Source organism: Oncorhynchus masou, chromosome 9 (genome assembly GCF_036934945.1).
Source record: "Oncorhynchus masou masou isolate Uvic2021 chromosome 9, UVic_Omas_1.1, whole genome shotgun sequence".
NCBI lineage: Eukaryota > Metazoa > Chordata > Actinopteri > Salmoniformes > Salmonidae > Oncorhynchus > Oncorhynchus masou.
In genome coordinates, this window is record NC_088220.1 from 45,917,956 (window position 1) to 45,936,195 (window position 18,240).

The window sequence follows — 18,240 nt, forward strand, 5'->3', positions numbered from 1 at the left end:
GAGGCATCACTACAGTCCCTGGTTAGAATCCAGCCTGTATCACATCCGGCCGTCATTGGGAGTCCCATACGGTGGCGCACAATTAGCCCAGCGTTGGCCGGGGTAGGCCATCATTGTAAATAAGAATTTGTTCTTAACCGACTAGCCTCGTTAAATAAAATCAAAGAGTATTCAACACCAGCTAATACAATAGGATTGCATTTCAGTTGTACAACTGATTAGGTAGAAGGGTTTACCTATTCAATTGGTCAGCTTGTCCAATTCTATGGGAGAAAATAATATTCCTCTGGGGGCTTTCAAATTGCGAGTGGCACAGGGAGAAAAACGTTCATGCCCAGTCGTTGGAAAAACACTTTTGAAAGCAGTTTAATTTTCTGCTTAACAGAGCAGGGTCACAGCTTTCTATTATATCTTAATTTATTCCTCAAATACCAGTTGGACCATTTTAAAACCAGGGTTTTTAACAGCAACATGGATTAGGCGCATAGCGATCACCAATGGCGTTGAATGCATTGTCGGAGATCTGAGCTGAATCTAACATTAGCTGCTAGCCCTTCTCATGACACCAATGGATGTGTTGGAACGCTGTATCACAATCCATAGTGCAGTGTCGTCCGGTTTAGGGGTAGGCCGTCATTGTAAATAAGAATTTTTCTTAACTGACTTGCCTCGTTAAATAAAAACTAAAAACTAGGCAAGTCAGTTAAGAACAAATTCTTATTTACAATGACGGCCTAACCTGGACGACGCTGGGCCCCAATGGGACTCCCAATCACGGCCGGTTGTGATGCAGACTGTAGTGACGCCTCTAGCACTGAGATGCAGTGCCTTAGGCCGCTGCGCCACTTGGGAGTCCAGGTACCAGCATCTTACTTATGACTCACTGACAGCTTTGTTTGAATACTTTGCAGGACATGTCTCCCCTAGGCTAGGCCTCCTCTAGACAACTAGTGATGCTAGTTGTTATAATTAAAAACAATTCATATACTTTTATATTCCCAATTTGTCTCTTTGTGTGTCTGCATGCCTGTGTGTCCGTGCATACATTTATGCGTGTGTGTGCGCGTGCTAAGCAGAGCCACGTGCTCTGGCCTGTCAGGAGAACCACTGTCACCCCCTTCTCCACCCTCCCCAGAACAACCGCCATGCAAATTGTGGACTAATGGAATCTCCCAGGCAGGCAGCACTTGTCTTCTACCTGTGTACAGGCAGGGGGAAATGTGGTTTCACTTATCCATCTAATATTTTAATTGTTCAAAAAAAAGGACGGCAAAATGAAAAAAATAGATTGGGATCATGTGCTTCTTGACTGAAATCCGGACACTTTGAAAATTAATGAAACACTTCCTCAACGAGCTTGAGTTTTGGAGAGTGTTTCTTTCTTTCTTTTCCTTCGTTCTGTCCGTCCGGCTTGGGGCATCCCGTGATGGAGCTCCTGGCCAAGTCGGAGACACGTGGAGGAATGTATCACCTGTGAGTGGTTGGAGGAGTGCATTGGAGTACCTCAGTGCTTCTGCGCAGGACCAGTATATTGCTCAGGCAGTCAAAGCTTCGTCAGTGAATAGTGTGTGTGTGCGCTCGCATGTGTGTGTTGATTTAAGGGACCTGATGCGGCCCTCTTTGAAGTGAGCCCCATGGTTATTGGGCTATCAACAATCGGCTGCAGTGTGTCGTACGGCCTGATGAAAACCCATCAGTTAGAGAGCCGTCTTGTAAGAAGTCCCAGATTGATCAGTAATAAAATGTAATATCTGTCGGCATCTGTTTAATTTTTTTTTTGGCTTCAGACACTTTCATGATCCGCAGCGACAGATGTCGCAGAGAAGTTTTCTCTGAACGTATTATTATATTTTTTGATACACCGTGTTCTCAACATCACCTCTGAATTTATTTATTGGGGGGGGGGGGGGTGTACTCTCTCTTTCTTTTGTTTCACTCTGTCGGAGTAAAACGAATCGTTTGGTGGTTTTACGAGGCAATATTTCAGATGCACTTATTAGTTTGATTATGTGTGGTTTCCCCCTCCGAGTTGGAATGCGTGTCTGCTTTGTGTCGCTCATTCTTTTTCCCCCCTTTTACCGTGAGCCCACATGTTTCGTCTCAGCGTTTATGATATTTATGATACTACAGTTGTGAGGTTCCTGAAATCACTTAAGCACACAGACAGCATAACCGTCCACATTTAAACAATAAAACACTATTATGGTAAGGGTCTCAGATCTTCCACCACTTCATAAATACACATAAATAAAAAGGACGGAGGCGAAAAAACTCCCCATCATCTTGCCTCTTAAGAGCACACCTGCTAATTAAGAACACGTTGTGTCTGAAGCGTGGCTGTCTGAGTAGTCTCCCTCTCCTGTTCCGGATGACTATGTGATCACGCTCTCCGTAGCCGATGTGAGTAAGACATTTAAACAGGTCAACATTCACAAGGCCAGATGTATTACCAGGACGTGTACTATGAGCATGCGCTGACTAACTGGCATGTGTCTTCACTGACATTTTCAACCTGTCCCTGACTGAGTCTGTAATCAACATGTTACAAGCAGACCACCATAGTCCCTGTGCCCAAGAACACTAGGGTAACCTGGCTAAATGAGTACCGACCCGTAGCACTCATGTCTGTAGCCATGACGTTCTTTGGTCATGGCTCACATCAACACCATTATCCCAGAAACCGTAGACCCACTCCAATTTGCATACCGCCCCAACAGATCCACAGATGATGCAATCTCTTGCAATCAACACTGCCCTTTCCCACCTGGACAAAAGGAACACCTATGTGAGAATGCTATTCATTGACGACAGCTCAGTGTTCAACACCATAGTGCCCTCAAAGCTCATCACAAAGCTAAGGACCCTGGGACTAAACACCTCCCTCTGCAACTGGTTCCTGGTCTTCCTGACGGGCCACCCCCGGGTGTTAAAGGTAAGGAACAACACATCCGCCATGCTGTTCCTCAACATGGGGGCCCATCAGGGGTGCGTGCTCAGTCCCCTCCTGTACTCCCTGTTCGCTCATGACTGCATGGCCAGGCATGACAACAATGACACAGCCTATAGGGAGGAGGTCAGAGACCTGCCTGTGTGGTGCCAGGACAACAACCTATATCCCGCAACATAATCAAGACAGAGGAAATGATTGTGCACTACAGTAAATGGAGGACCGAGCACTCCCCCGTTCTCAACGACCGGGCTGTGTGATATAATGTCTGATCTCGCAAACGATGTAAAGTATGTATAGATAGAGGTATTCTAGATCCAAGCGTGTTGATTTTTTAATCCGAGTGTATCCTGCTATTAGCACACTTGTTGAATTATGCAACAGAACGTGACCACATCACCAACAAACTATCATAGTCCAAATACACCAAGACAGTCGTGAAGAGGCCACGACAAAACCTATTCCCCCTCAGGAGACTGAAAAGATTTGTCATGCGTCCTCAGATCCTCAAAAGGTTCTACAGCTGCACCATCAAAAGCATGGTTGCATCACTGCCTGGTATGGCAAATGCTCGGCCTCCGACCCCCAAGACACAGAGGATAGTGCGTACGGCCCAGTACATCACTGGGGCCAAGCTTCCTGCCATCCAGGACCTCTATACCAGGCGGTGTTAGAGGAAGGCCCTAAAAATGGTCAGAATCCAGGCACCCTACTCAAATCAAATAATTTTTATTTGTCACATGCAGATGTTAATGCGAGTGTAGCTAAAGGCTTGTGCTTCTAGTTCCGACAGTGCAGTAATATCTAACAAGTAATCAAACAATTCCCCAACAACTACCTAATACACACATCTAAAGGGGTGAATGAGAATATGTACTTATAAGTATATGGAAGAGCGATGGCTGAACGGCATAGGCAAGGTGCAGTAGATGGTATAAAATACAGTATATACATGTGATATGAGTAATGTAAGATATGTGAACATTATTAAAGTGGCACTATTTAAAGTGGCATTGTTTAATAAAGTGACTAGTGTTCCATTTATTAGTGTCCAGTGATTGGGTCTCAATGTAGGTAGCAGCCTCTCTGAGTTAGTGATTGCTGTTTAGCAGTCCGATGGCCTTGAGGTAGATGTTTTTCAATCTCTCTGTCCCAGCTTTGATGTACTTGTACTAACCTCGCCTTCTGGATGATAGCGGGGTGAACAGGCAGTGGCTTGGGTGGTTGTTGTCCTTGATGATCTTTTTGGCATTTCTGTGACATCGGGTGCTGTAGGTGTCATGGAGGGCAGGTAGTTTGCCCCCGGTGATTCTTTGTACAGACCGCACCACCCTCTGGAGTACTTTGCGGTTGAGGGCGGTGCAGTTGCCGTTCCAGGCTGTGATACAGCCCGACAGGATACTCTCGATTGTGCATCTGTACAAGTTTGTCAGGATTTTGGGGGACAAGCCAACTTTCTTCAGCACTGTCTGTGAGGGTGGACCATTTCAGTTTGTCTGTGATGTGTATGCCCAGGAACTTAAAACCTTCCACCTTCTCCACTACTGTCCATTCGATGTGAATAGTCATAGACTGTTCTCTCTGCTACCGCATGGCAAGCGGTACCTGGAGCGCAAGGTCTAGGTCCAAAAGGCTTCTTAAACAGCTCAACCCACAAGCCATAAGACTCCCTGAACTGCTAATCAAAGGGCTACCCAGACCCCTCTTTTACACTGCTACTACTCTCTGTTTATTGTCTATGCATAGTCAGTTTAACTCTGCGTACATGTACATATTACCTCAATTACCTCGGCTAGCCGGTGCCGACGCACATTAACTCTGTACCGGTGCAGTGTATATAGCCTCGCTATTGTCATTTTACTGCTGCTGTTTAATTATTTGTTACTTTTTTTTTGTTTTTTGTTTACTTATCTATTTTTTACTTAACACTTATTCTTCCTAACTTCTCAAAGCATTGTTGGTTGAGGGCTTGTAAGTAAGCATTTCACTGTAAGGTCTAGCTAGACCTGTTGTATTTGGCATGTGACATAAAATGTGATGTTGATTTGATTAATTGGTAAATACTCACAGTTAAGGTTTGACACTGAAATATCTGTGTCCTACAATTCCTCTGTCTGCTGCAACCAAGATAAAAGGAAGCAACATGAAAAATTGAAAAAGGAATACTGGAGTTTGTACCCCCCCCCCAAAAAAAAATGTGACAATTTTTTTTAGTAAACCCAAATATAAGAAAATAAATGAGTTGTTGAATGACTGGCGCTGGCGAAATTTGTTGAGTCAGTGAGTTAGCACCTCGTCTTGGGGTTTGACCTCCACTTGACCCTGTGTTTGGGTTCAGTGACTGAACAGTCGCTCCATCATGCCTTTCACTCCAGCTGCTGAAGGGCGTCATGATGTGCTGTGATGCCAGGGGTCACCAGACAGGTCAGTTTAGAATTGTGGTTTCGTCGGTGAGTGACAGTGGGCACATGGTGCCAGCAGGGCAACTTGGAAGTCAACCGCGCCGTTGAGAGATGATGATTTCATAAAATGTTGTTTCTCTCGTAGAAAGTAACTTTTTTTTTCTATTTTATTGTAATTTTTTGACCAGTTAGCCATGTGAGTTCATGTAGATCTGAGAAGCCTTTTGAAGGCCTTTAAACTTGGCTAAATGACTTGACCTATGGGCTGTGCGGGTGGGCTTAAATGGGTGCCGATTTCTTTCTTGGTCCAGCAGACTGTTGGACAGTTGCCAGCTGTGAGCTAATTTAAAGTAGACTGATGATTGTGGCAGATATTTACCGTCCCCTTTCATGGTTTTGAGGGGAAGGAGAAAGATAAACTTTATGGGGAATCTTTCATGGTTGCTCTTTACTGTGTTAATTGTGCTAGCAAATCAGCTACTTTACATCACTTGTAATTTGATGTGCTTTACTTTTTATTTTGTGTGTGTGTGTGTGTGAGAGAGTACAGATAATATGGCTGCTTGGAAGAGGGAAACAGCTTGGGAAATGATTTCAACAGCTATCGTAATTAGGAGAATATCATAAATTAAACTTGTGTCTGGCACAGCGTTTGAAGAGCACTGAAAAGTAATAAATGCTGGATGGTTAACATATTTGCATTGCGTTCGGCGGACAGCGCTGGGGAGGACCAGCTGTTTTGGATGTCTTTTGGCAGCAGGAAATGCAGCTATTGCTCATTCAAGGTTGCTTTGCATTCGAGCCGTTTCACGAATATCACTTTTAAATTAAGTGGGAAACTGCTGCTACGTGCTCTTGCGTGTGTGTTCTCTCTCTGGAAGAACTCTGCGGGGGTAAATGCTTTAATGAAGTTCCTGAAATAAGTATTTTTGTCTTTTGAATATATATTTTTCCTTCAGATGTGGTTTTTATATCTTGCATATTTGGAGGTTTGGTTGACGAACCAGTACTTGTATGATGTGGGAAGAGTCCTAGTCGGGACATGGGGGCTAAAGCAACTTACGTGTGACTTTTGACTTTCTCCTCAATTGTGTATTGATATTAAAGGACAAACATTTGAGTTGCCTGCACAGATCCCAAGTTAGGATTTGGTATAGTGGTCTCCCTGGTCTCTCTCAGGTCCAGTCATAGTACAGCAGCCCCAACAGAATTCATCAGTCAGGTGCTTAGAGCCACTTATCGAAGCAGATTGAAGACACGACAATTGCCAGTGGAATCGGAGACTTCTCTTTCACATAGACATAGCCAATTTAATGAAAGATCGAGCAGACTGGCAAAGGAAATATCATCTAAAGTCAATATAAAGGCTAACCATCACTTTGGTCCTGCGTTGCTCAGGTGTTAAGAGCTTGGTGCTTGCAACTTCAGGGTTGTTGGTTCGATACCCACAGAGATCACATATACAACAAATATATGCGCTCACTGTAATAGAAGTCACTTTGGATAAAGGTGCCTGCTAAACGGTGTACGTTAAGTATTCCCACCACTTGACTTTTTCCACATTTTGTTACGTTACAGCCTTATTCTAAAATGTATTAAATCGTTTTCCCCCCTCATTAATCTACACACAATATCCCATAATGACAAAGCACAAACAGGTTTTAGATTTTTTTTGCAAATGTTTTAAAAAGAAAAACATAATATTCAGATCCTTTACTCAGTACTTTGTTGAAGCACCTTTTGGCAGCAATTACAGCATTGAGTCTTCTTGGGTATGACACTACAAGTTTGGCACACCTGTATTTGGGGAGTTTCTCCCATTCTTCTCTGCAGATCCTCTCAAGCTCTGTCAGGTTGGATGGGGTTGTCGCGGCACAGCTATTTTCATGTCTCCAGAGGTTCAAGTCCAGTCTCTGGCTGGGCCACTCATGGACATTCAGAGACTTGTCCAGAGGGCCATGGTTTCATCAGACCAGAGACATGTTTCTCATGGTCTGAGAGTTCTTTAGGTGCCTTTTGGCAAACTCCAAGCAGGCTGTAATGCACCTTTTGCCCTGGCCACTCTACCATAAGGGCTTGATTGGTGGAGTGCTGCAGAGATTGTTGTCCTTCTGGAAGTTTCTCCCATCTCCACAGAGGAACTCTAGAGCTCTGTCAGAGTGACCATTGGGTTCTTGGTCACCTCCCTGACCAAGGCCCTTCTCCCACGATTGCTCAGTTTGATTGGGCGGCCAGCTCCAGGAATGGTCTTCGTAGTTCCAAACTTCTTCCATTTAAGAATGATGGAGGCCACTGTGTTCTTGGGGACCTTCAATGCTGCAGACCTTTTTTTTGTACCCTTCCCCAGATCTGCGCCTGTGACAATCCTGTCTCGGAGCTCTATGGACAATTCCTTTGACATCATGGCTTGGTTTTTCCTCTAACATGCACTGTCCAATGTGGTACATTACATAGACAGGTGTCTGCCTTTCCACATCATGTCCAATCAATTGAATTTACCACAGGTGGCCTCCAAAGAAGTTGTAGAAATATCTCAAGGAAAGTCAATGGAAACAGGATGCACTTGAGCTCAATTTTGAGTCTCATAGCAAAGGGTCAGAATACTTAAGTAAATAAGATATTTCAGTTTTTTTATTTTATACATTTGCAAACATTTCTAAACCTATTTTCATTTTGTCATTATGGGGTATTGTGTGTAGATTGAGGAACATCCATTTTAGAAAAAGGCTGTAACAAAATGTGGAAAAAGGTCTGAATACTTTCCATTTAATTTACCTACATAGCACTGTGGATCTAGCATTTATGCCTACGCTTGTCTACTGTACGTAGGGAGTATGGATTGTTAGTAGGGGTAGTGGTTGTAGTCCCCTGGGAGTAGCGGTCCACAGTCCCCAACTGGAAGACTATAGAGAGGATGGATGGATGAGAGAGAATTCCAGGCTGTTGTCGCTGCTGGGATGGGGATGGAGAGGGGGAGGCAGGGGGCCATGGAGGAGGGGGCATGAATAATGATTTGACCAGGGTCGGATTCCAGTCGAGACTTTAACCTGTTTTCCAGCACTAGTGGTATCATGTGGCTGCCATTAATGTCCAATTTTCAATGAAAAACATGTTTAGCCTCCGAAATATAATACAGACAGATAACGCGGAGCGACGACACCACTATCCAGGCTACACACCCCCGACGATATAATTACCCAAATGGGTTGTGGTTAGGGATCATATCCAGGGTGAGCGCGGGGGGTCACCCAGCGATAAGCTCCCCAACCTTGCTCCAACACACTGGTAATTACTTTATTGATAATTCACTGAGAAAATTGCTCTAGCCAATAGCGGCAGCCCGATTTAATGGATTGGCTAGGCGAATAGGAGGGGGGGAGAAAACAGCAAGGCCCTTTTTAATAGAAATGAGAATATGTTTAGGCCATAGGGGAACCATTTTCTCCTGAGATAATAACCCAAATAAAATGTAAAATAGGCAGGGCCTTGGCATGGGGTAGGGGTTGATGCTGTTTATCTGTGTCTCTTGCATTAACACATTTACCCCTGGCCTTAAACAAGCTAATCATTCTCCAAGGGGAAGGGCTTGGTAATGAAATTGACATTTAACAGCATAGCCTCACTCTATTAACTACAGTGAATGTAATTTGGTACAGACCCCAGAAGTGTGTGCCCCCCCCCCCCCCCTTCCCGTTCAGAAAAGCAACCACAGATTTTGTGTTTATTGCATCTGCTTGCCACAAGTTGCTTGGCTGCTAAAATGAGACTGCACTTGTGCGTGTCCAATAGCTACATATGGAGAAACACAAGCACACACACAGACCAACACAGAAAATGAACAGTGTCCAATTCCTCTTCTCACATACGTCATCGTACCACACACCCAGTTTCACACACCAAAGTCTGTGGGTTGGCCTGAGGATCTTCCAGACGGGAGGCAGATTCGAGTAATAAAGCTATCCATATTCCCCCAGGACATTAATGCTGGGTGGTTTGCCAGTTCTCTGGTGATATAACCACCTTGCACAGAACTCTCCGATATATTGTATTTATGTAGCTCTAATTCTGAGAAGGCTTTGCAAACCACAGGGGATTCTCTCCCTCTTGCACGTGTACAGTATTGTTACGTAGAATATCAATATTATTTACTTGCCTGACTCATACTGAATTCTTCTGCTGCTGTATGTTTGCTACATACTTCAGTCTGAGACTGACTTCATTGAAGTAATTTGTGGTGATGTCAAAATGATGGGTGTTATGCAAAACAAAGTCATCGGTGATTGGATCATTTCTAACCAATCAGTGTCAAAGCCAATGACAACTTTTTCTGAATGCTGCTTTATCCACGTGTGTTCTGGCACTGGCCAAACCAATTGGTTTCTGGGACCAATCAGAACAGTTAAAATGTGTTTGCATTCTAGAAATTGTCGACGAGTGTACTCCGAACCAGACTCATTGCGGAGAAGAAGCTAATGTCTGGGCATAGCATTTGCCCAGATAAAGGAGTTTGGGGAGCCAGGCAAATGATTTACCACCATTACTAGTGTTGACAGTGCAGCACATGAATACATCCTTCATAAAATAATAGTTTTATGAGATTAAAATATGATATTTATTTTATGAAGGATGTATTCATGTGCTACTTATTAAGACCTGTGTCCTTGCAAATGGCCATGTCATTATGCACTCACAGTATTAGGGCAGACATTTTGAATGTCATTTGTGTTGTATTAAGAGCTAGTTGTATTCATTTTTTACAGTATTCCATGTATCATCTACTCATCATTGACACCCAGCTTTGTTCAACACTAGAACACATTGTAGAATTCTCCAGGGTCCATAGTGTATGTATAAAGCATCTCACAGTAGGAGTGCTGATCCAGGATCAGTTTAGCATTTTAGATCATAATGAATTAGATTATATTAAAGGGGGGGCCTGTTTTCAACAGTTGTCGAGACTTTTGTGACAGAACTATTATTAGTTTTATGTCAAAAGAGGGGAGGAAGCAATAATGATCCTCGGACAGCAGGTTTGACCATTTTTATAGACAAATCAATACAATGATAAATGATAGAATATAACACCTTAGCTTCCTCCTTTTCTTTTTTTATATTGTCATAGTCAGACACACACACACACATACACACACCCATCAGCCTCCAACTGACAGCGCATTGAAAATGACCTATCTGAATCAATAGAGGTGTGAATGCGTAAAAAACAGACACTGTCGTCTCTCCACTCCACGGAGGTGTGTGTGACAGGCATTGGTGGCTCTGAAGGCCGGCCCAGCCAGCCTAGCCTGTAAGTAGCCCACTAAATCTCATACTAGTCCCTGTGTGTGTGTGTTCAGGGATCCATCCCACTGACTGTCAGGATCAATAAGGCTGCCATGGCCGCCATCTAAAGCCCTCTCTAATTGCCCCCATCTCCAGCCAGTCGCCCATCTCCAAACGTCTGTTTCTAATCAACGCCGACTCGGGTTTCCCAATAGGCTGCTGCCCTAACCAGAAGCTGTAAATTAACTGCCGGCAACTAGTTCCTACTTCTCTCTTCTCGTTCTCTCTCTCGTGTTCTCTCTCTCGTTCCCTCTCTTGTTAAGCCAGTAAGCCAGTAACTGAAAGGTTGCTGGTTCGAATATCGAAATCACAACATAATGTACTTTACAGTGAAACGATCAAATGAAGAAATTAAAGTTATTTTTTAATCGCTATTTTGCGATTCTGTTCGTGTGTTATGTCGTCATCTCCAGGTCTCGTGAGCGGCGGCGGTCTCGCAGCAGGAGCAGTGGCCGGTCCAGCCGCAAGAAGAGCCGCAGCCACAGCCACAGCCGAGACCACAGCAGGCGGAAGGGGCGCGACAAAGACAAGGAGAAGGACAGGGACAATGGCAGGGACCGAGACAAGGACAGAGCCAAGGACAAAGACAAGAGACCCGACAAACAAGGGTGAGTGAAAAGTTCCTTTTTGAGTCCATGGCATACTCACTCTGACATACTCACCCTCCCCCAGGTATGTTATGCGAGTATCCAGCAGGGTCACCTCGGCTGGGCCTCATCCATCCATCACTCCTTCGCTCTTTCTCCTGGTATCTTCTCATTCGGAATATATTACATTCTCTGTGTTAATGTTGCATCCTTAAGTGTACCTGCGTCACCTGAACATAGTTGATCTCTTTATCTCTCTACTGTTGATCTGCCTAGGCCCAGGTGCAATATGTTAACACACACACACACACACAGGCATCCCAGGTGCAATATGTGCCAGCCGGCCATGGACCTAACTCACTCAGGGGGCCTTACTTTCCACCAGAATAGCACCTTGATTCACCCATATCCCGCCCCCAAGTGTTGTGTCCTAATGTGATTGGAGGGCGGGGTAATGTGATTGCTGGGGAGTCGTTGTCTCTCATATTGAGTGTCGCGTGTCTCAGACTCGTCAGTTAGGCGTCTAGAGCACAGAGGGTCGCGAGGACAGAGAGGACTGTGGAGGGGCAACCCTGTCCAAATATAACATATCCATATGCCCCATTTAGGCTATCTAGACCGTGACCACATATCAAGGCATGCTTTCGGGGGCCTCATTTTTAACCGTTGTGCAAATTTCTAACCAAATATCTGCATCTGCCATTTCTGAAAATAACCAGAATAACCATAATCCATTTCTAACACCCATTATACACTGCTCAAAAAAATAAAGGGAACACTTAAACAACACAATGTAACTCCAAGAAGGTTTGCTGTGTCTGTCAGCGTAGTGTCCAGAGCATGGAGGTGCGACCAGGAGACAGGCCAGTACATCAGGAGACGTGGAGGAGGCCGTAGGAGGGCAACAACCCAGCAGCAGGACCGCTACCTCTGCCTTTGTGCAAGGAGGAGCAGGAGGAGCACTGCCAGAGCCCTGCAAAATGACCTCCAGCAGGCCACAAATGTGCATGTGTCTGCTCAAACGGTCAGAAACAGACTCCATGAGGGTGGTATGAGGGCCCGACGTCCACAGGTGGGGATTGTGCTTACAGCCCAACACCGTGCAGGATGTTTGGCATTTGCCAGAGAACACCAAGATTGGCAAATTCGCCACAGGCGCCCTGTGCTCTTCACAGATGAAAGCAGATTCACACTGAGCACATGACAGAGTCTGGAGACACCGTGGAGAACGTTCTGCTGCCTGCAACATCCTCCAGCATGACCGGTTTGGCGGTGGGTCAGTCATAGGGTGGGGTAGCATTTCTTTGGGGGGGGGGGACGCACAGCCCTCCATGTGCTCGCCAGAGGTAGCCTGACTGCCATTAGGTACTGAGATGAGATCCTCAGACCCCTTGTGAGACCATATGCTGGTGCGGTTGGCCCTGGGTTCCTCCTAATGCAAGACAATGCTAGACCTCATGTGGCTGAAGTGTGTCAGCAGTTCGTCCAGGTCTGGGAGGAGATCCCTCAGGAGACCATCCGCCACCTCATCAGGAGCATGCCTAGGCGTTGTAGGGAGTTCATACAGGCACGTGGAGGCCACACACACTACTGAGCCGCATTTTGACTTGTTTTAAGGACATTACATCAAAGTTGGATCAGCCTGTAGCCAGACCTTCATGGGTTGATAAATTTGATTTCCATTGAAAATTTGTGTGTGATTTTGTTGTCAGCACATTCAACTTTGTAAAGAAAAAAGTATTTAATAAGAATATTTCATTCATTCAGATCAAGGATGTGTTATTTTCATGTTCCCTTTATTTTTTTGAGCAGTGTATAATTAAGTGATAATGCCCGAGAAGCCGGAGTTTTGGAGGATAAATTGGCACAGGTGGTGTTAGCCCCGGCAAACCGTGCCAATATATCCTCCAACCATCGGCTTCAAGGGCATTATCACTTTTATACAACAGGTTACCAACATATTCAAATAGTGATTGGCATATTTTCATTAAACGTTACTTTGATTAATTTATTCATACTATTTCATCCTTCCACAAGATATTGGGCGGCAGGATAGCCTAGTGGTTAGAGCGTTGGACTAGTAACCGGAAGGTTGCAAGTTCAAACCCCCGAGCTGATAAGGTACAAATCTGTCATTCTGCCCCTGAACAGGCAGTTAGCCCACTGTTTCTAGGCCATCATTGAAAATAAGAATTTGTTCTTAACTGACTTGCCTAGTTAAAGGTATAAATTTAAAAAACAGTAGTATTGGCACCCAAAAATACAGATTTCCGATTGTTATGAAAACTTGAAATCGGCCCTAATTAATCGGCCATTTTGATTAATCGATTCATCTATTCTCAAAAGATAAAACTGATCCTAAATCAGATATCGGCACCAGATGTTGACTTTGGGCTAAATGACTTGACATTAGTGCTGTTTGAAGGGCTGGGAATTGCCAGGGGCATCATGATACGATATTGTCATGATACTTAGGTGCCGATACAATATGTGTTGCAATTCTCATGAATTGCTTCTATACTGTGATTTTATAGAATTTTGATGTTCCAAACATATTGTTCACTTTGTCTGCTGGAGAGAAACGGAGTATGAGACAATGAGTTTTGATCAGTCAGGGAAATAAAAGTGCTGAAAACATGTTGGCTTACTATTTAAATAGATGATGGAAAACAAGCATCGGGCCCAGCCGGCATCCCGAGCCGCGTCCTCAGAGCATGCGCAAGACTGCAGGCCCAGACGGCATCCCCAGCCGCGCCCTCAGAGCATGCGCAGACCAGCTGGCTGGTGTGTTTACGGACATATTCAATCAATCCCTATCCCAGTCTGCTGTTCCCACATGCTTCTCGAGGGCCACCATTGTTCCTGTTCCCAAGAAAGCTAAGGTAACTGAGCTAAACGACTACCGCCCCGTAGCACTCACTTCCGTCATCATGAAGTGCTTTGAGAGACCAGTCAAGGACCATATCACCTCCACCCTACCTGACACCCTAGACCCACTCCAATTTGCTTACCGCCCAAATAGGTCCACAGACGACGCAATCTCAACCACACTGCACACTGCCCTAACCCATCTGGACAAGAGGAATACCTATGTGAGAATGCTGTTCATCGACTACAGCTCGGCATTTAACACCATAGTACCCTCCAAGCTCGTCATCAAGCTCGAGACCCTGGGTCTCGACCCCGCCCTGTGCAATTGGGTACTGGACTTCCTGACTGGCCGTCCCCAGGTGGTGAGGGTAGGCAACAACATCTCCACCCCGCTGATCCTCAACACTGGGGCCCCACAAGGGTGCGTTCTGAGCCCTCTCCTGTACTCCCTGTTCACCCACGACTGCGTGGCCACACACACCTCGAACTCAATCATCACGTTTGCGGACGACACAACAGTGGTAGGCTTGATTACCAACAACGACGAGACGGCCTACAGGGAGGAGGTGAGGGCCCTCGGAGTGTGGTGTCAGGAAAATAACCTCACACTCAACATCAACAAAACAAAGGAGATGATTGTGGACTTCAGGAAACAGCAGAGGGAACACCCCCCCTATCCACATCGATGGAACAGTAGTGGAGAGGGTAGTAAGTTTTAAGTTCCTCGGCATACACATCACTAACAAACTGAATTGGTCCACCCACACAGACAGCATTGTGAAGAAGGTGCAGCAGTGCCTCTTCAACCTCAGGAGGCTGAAGAAATTCGGCTTGTCACCAAAAGCACTCACAAACTTCTACAGATGCACAATCGAGAGCATCCTGGCGGGCTGTATCACCGCCTGGTACGGCAACTGCTCCGCCCACAACCGTAAGGCTCTCCAGAGGGTAGTGAGGTCTGCACAACGCCGGGGGCAAACTACCTGCCCTCCAGGACACCTACACCACGCGATGTTACAGGAAGGCCATAAACATCATCAAGGACAACAACCACCCGATCCACTGCCTGTTCACCCCACTATCATCCAGAAGGCGAGGTCAGTACAGGTGCATCAAAGCTGGGACCAAGAGACTGAAAAACAGCTTCTATCTCAAGTCCATCAGACTGTTAAACAGCCACCACTAACATTGAGTGGCTGCTGCCAACACACTGACTCAACTCCAGCCACTTTAATAATGGGAATTGATGGGAAATTATGTAAAATATATCACTAGCCACTTTAAACAATGCTACCTAATATAATGTTTACATACCCTACATTATTCATCTCATATGTATACGTATATACTGTTCCCTATATCATCTACTGCATCTTTATGTAATACATGTATCACTAGCCACTTTAACTTCTTGCGTCGAGCAATCCCGGATCCGGGATTCTATTTATAGCCTCAAAAGCTCATTAGCATAATGCAACGTTAACTATTCATGAAAATCGCAAATGAAATGAAATAAATATATTTGCTCTCAAGCTTAGACTTTTGTTAACAACACTGTCATCTCAGATTTTCAAAATATGCTTTTCAACCATAGCTAAACAAGCATTTGTGTAAGAGTGTTGATAGCTAGCATAGCTATAAGCCTAGAATTCAGCCAGCAACATTTTCACAAAAACAAGAAAATCATTCAAATAAAATCATTTACCTTTGAAGAACTTCAGATGTTTTCAATGAGGAGACTCTCAGTTAGATAGCAAATGTTCAGTTTTTCAAAAATATTATTTGTGTAGGACAAATCGCTCCGTTTTGTTCACGTTTGGCTATGAAAAAAACCTGTATCCAGTTATAGCCTCAAGCTCATTAGCATAACGTAACGTTAACTATTTATGAAAATCGCAATTGAAATGAAATGAATGTGCTTGCTCTCAAGCTTAGCCTTTTACATTTACATTTACATTTAAGTCATTTAGCGGGCAACATTTGCACAAAAACCAGAAAAGGATTCAAATAAAATCATTTACCTTTGAAGAACTTCGGATGTTTTCAATGAGGAGACAATCAGTTACATAGCAAATGTTCAGTTTTTCCTGAAAGATTCTTTGTGTAGGAGAAATCGCTCCGTTTTGTACATCACGTTTGGGTAAAAAGAAACAACAAAAATTCAGTCATCAAAACGGCGAACTGTTTTCCAAATTAACTCCATAATATCAACTGAAACACGGCAAACGCTGTTTAGAATCAATCCTCAATGTGTTTTTCACATATCTCTTCATTGACATATCGTTCGTGTTAGTCTCCTTTCTCCGGTGAATCGCTTGGAAAAAGATGTGCAGTTGAAGATGACGCACCAATTTCGACGGAGGACACCGGGCGGACACCTGGCAAATGTAGTCTCTTATGGTCAATCTTCCAATGATATGCCTACAAATACGTCACAATGCTGCAGACACCTTGGGGAAACGATAGATAGGGCAGGCTCATTCCTGTCGCATTCACAGCCATATAAGGAGACAATGAAAAACAGAGCCTCAAAAATCCTGCTCATTTCCTGGTTGCAGTTTCATATTGGTTTTGCCTGTAGCTTCTGTTCTGGGGCACTCACAGACAATATCTTTGCAGTTCTGGAAACGTCAGAGTGTTTTCTTTCCAAAGCTATCAATTATATGCATAGTCGAGCATCTTTTTGTGACAAAATATTGGGCTTAAAACGGGCACGTCTTTTTATCCAAAAATGAAATAGCGCTCCCATAGATTTAACAGGTTAACTATGCCACTTTGTTTACATACTCATCTCATATGTATATACTGTACTCGGTACCATCTACTGTATCTTGCCTATGCTGCTCTGTACCATCACTCATTCATATATCTTTATGTACATATCATTTATCCCCTTACACTTGTGTGTATAAGACAGTAGTTTTGGAATTGTTAGTTAGATTACTTGTTGGTTATTACTGCATTGTCGGAACTTGAAGCACAAGCATTTCGCTACACTCGCATTAACATCTGCTAACCATGTGTATGTGACAAATACAATTTGATTTGATTTGACCAGCTGGCTGGTGTGTTTATGGACATATTCAATCAATTCCTATCCCAGTCTGCTGTCCCCACATGCTTCAAGATGGTCACCATTGTTCCTGTTCCCAAGAATGCCAAGGTAACTGAACTAAATGACTATCGCACAGTAGCACTCACTTCTGTCATCATGAAGTGCTTTGAGAGACTAGTCAAGGATCATAGCTCGCTAGATGTATCTCCTCAGAGACCACCAAAGAAAAAGCCTGATTTTGATTTTTTTCTTCAATAATAACCCTTTCCTTTCTTAATTAATTTGTTCAAAAATGTAAACATTTTTTACCCCGTTTTCTACCCAATTTCGTGGTATCCAATTATTAGTAGTTACTATCTTGTCTCATCGCTACAACTCCCGTACGGGCTCGGGAGAGACGAACGTTGAAAGTCATGCGTCCTCCGATACACAACCCAACCAAGCCGCACTGCTTCTTAACACAGCGCGCATCCAACCCGGAAGCCAGCCGCACCAATGTGTCAGAGGAAACACCGTGCACCTGGCAACCTTGGTTAGCGCGCACTGTGCCCGGCCCGCCACAGGAGTCGCTGGTGCGCGATGAGACAAAATTGCTGCCCTGAATTTATCAGGTGCTATTGACAAAGGTCAGTGGCAAAAAGTTATGATGGACTGCTTTCAGGAGCACGGTTGTACCATGCTGATTCTCAGAATTGTGAAATGAATCAGACAATGAGGAAATCCCTGATTTAGGTTAAAACATTTTCATTGATGAAGACATTGTAGAGTCTTCTGATGACATTGATGGGGAATAAACGGCGATCAACAGTGTTGTCACGGAAGAAGTTGACCGAGTTAAGAAATCAGTGGAATGTCTGGTAGGAGCAGAGGAGATGATGAGATGAATACAATTCTGGTGTTTGATTGCAATTACAGAGGGAGTCGAAAAGAGAACGCGGAAGGCTGTTGTTTAAAACACCTGTCTCCGGATGACATCTTCAAACTAAGGGCAACCATGTCATCCGTGACAGAGCGGGAGAAAGATCTGATTCTTATGGC

The 18,240-nt window shown here is 44.4% G+C and overlaps 1 protein-coding gene across 3 annotated transcripts in view; it reads left to right on the top strand.

Moving 5' to 3' along the window:
* Window positions 1–18,240, top strand: part of rsrc1 (arginine/serine-rich coiled-coil 1) — a 189,736-nt gene that overhangs the window by 12,889 nt on the left and 158,607 nt on the right. For all 3 annotated transcript variants that reach the window (XM_064974137.1, XM_064974138.1, XM_064974136.1), the window contains one exon: window positions 11,103–11,297. In XM_064974137.1, coding sequence (XP_064830209.1) covers window positions 11,103–11,297 — 195 coding nt within the window. The remainder of the gene's footprint in view (window positions 1–11,102; window positions 11,298–18,240) is intronic.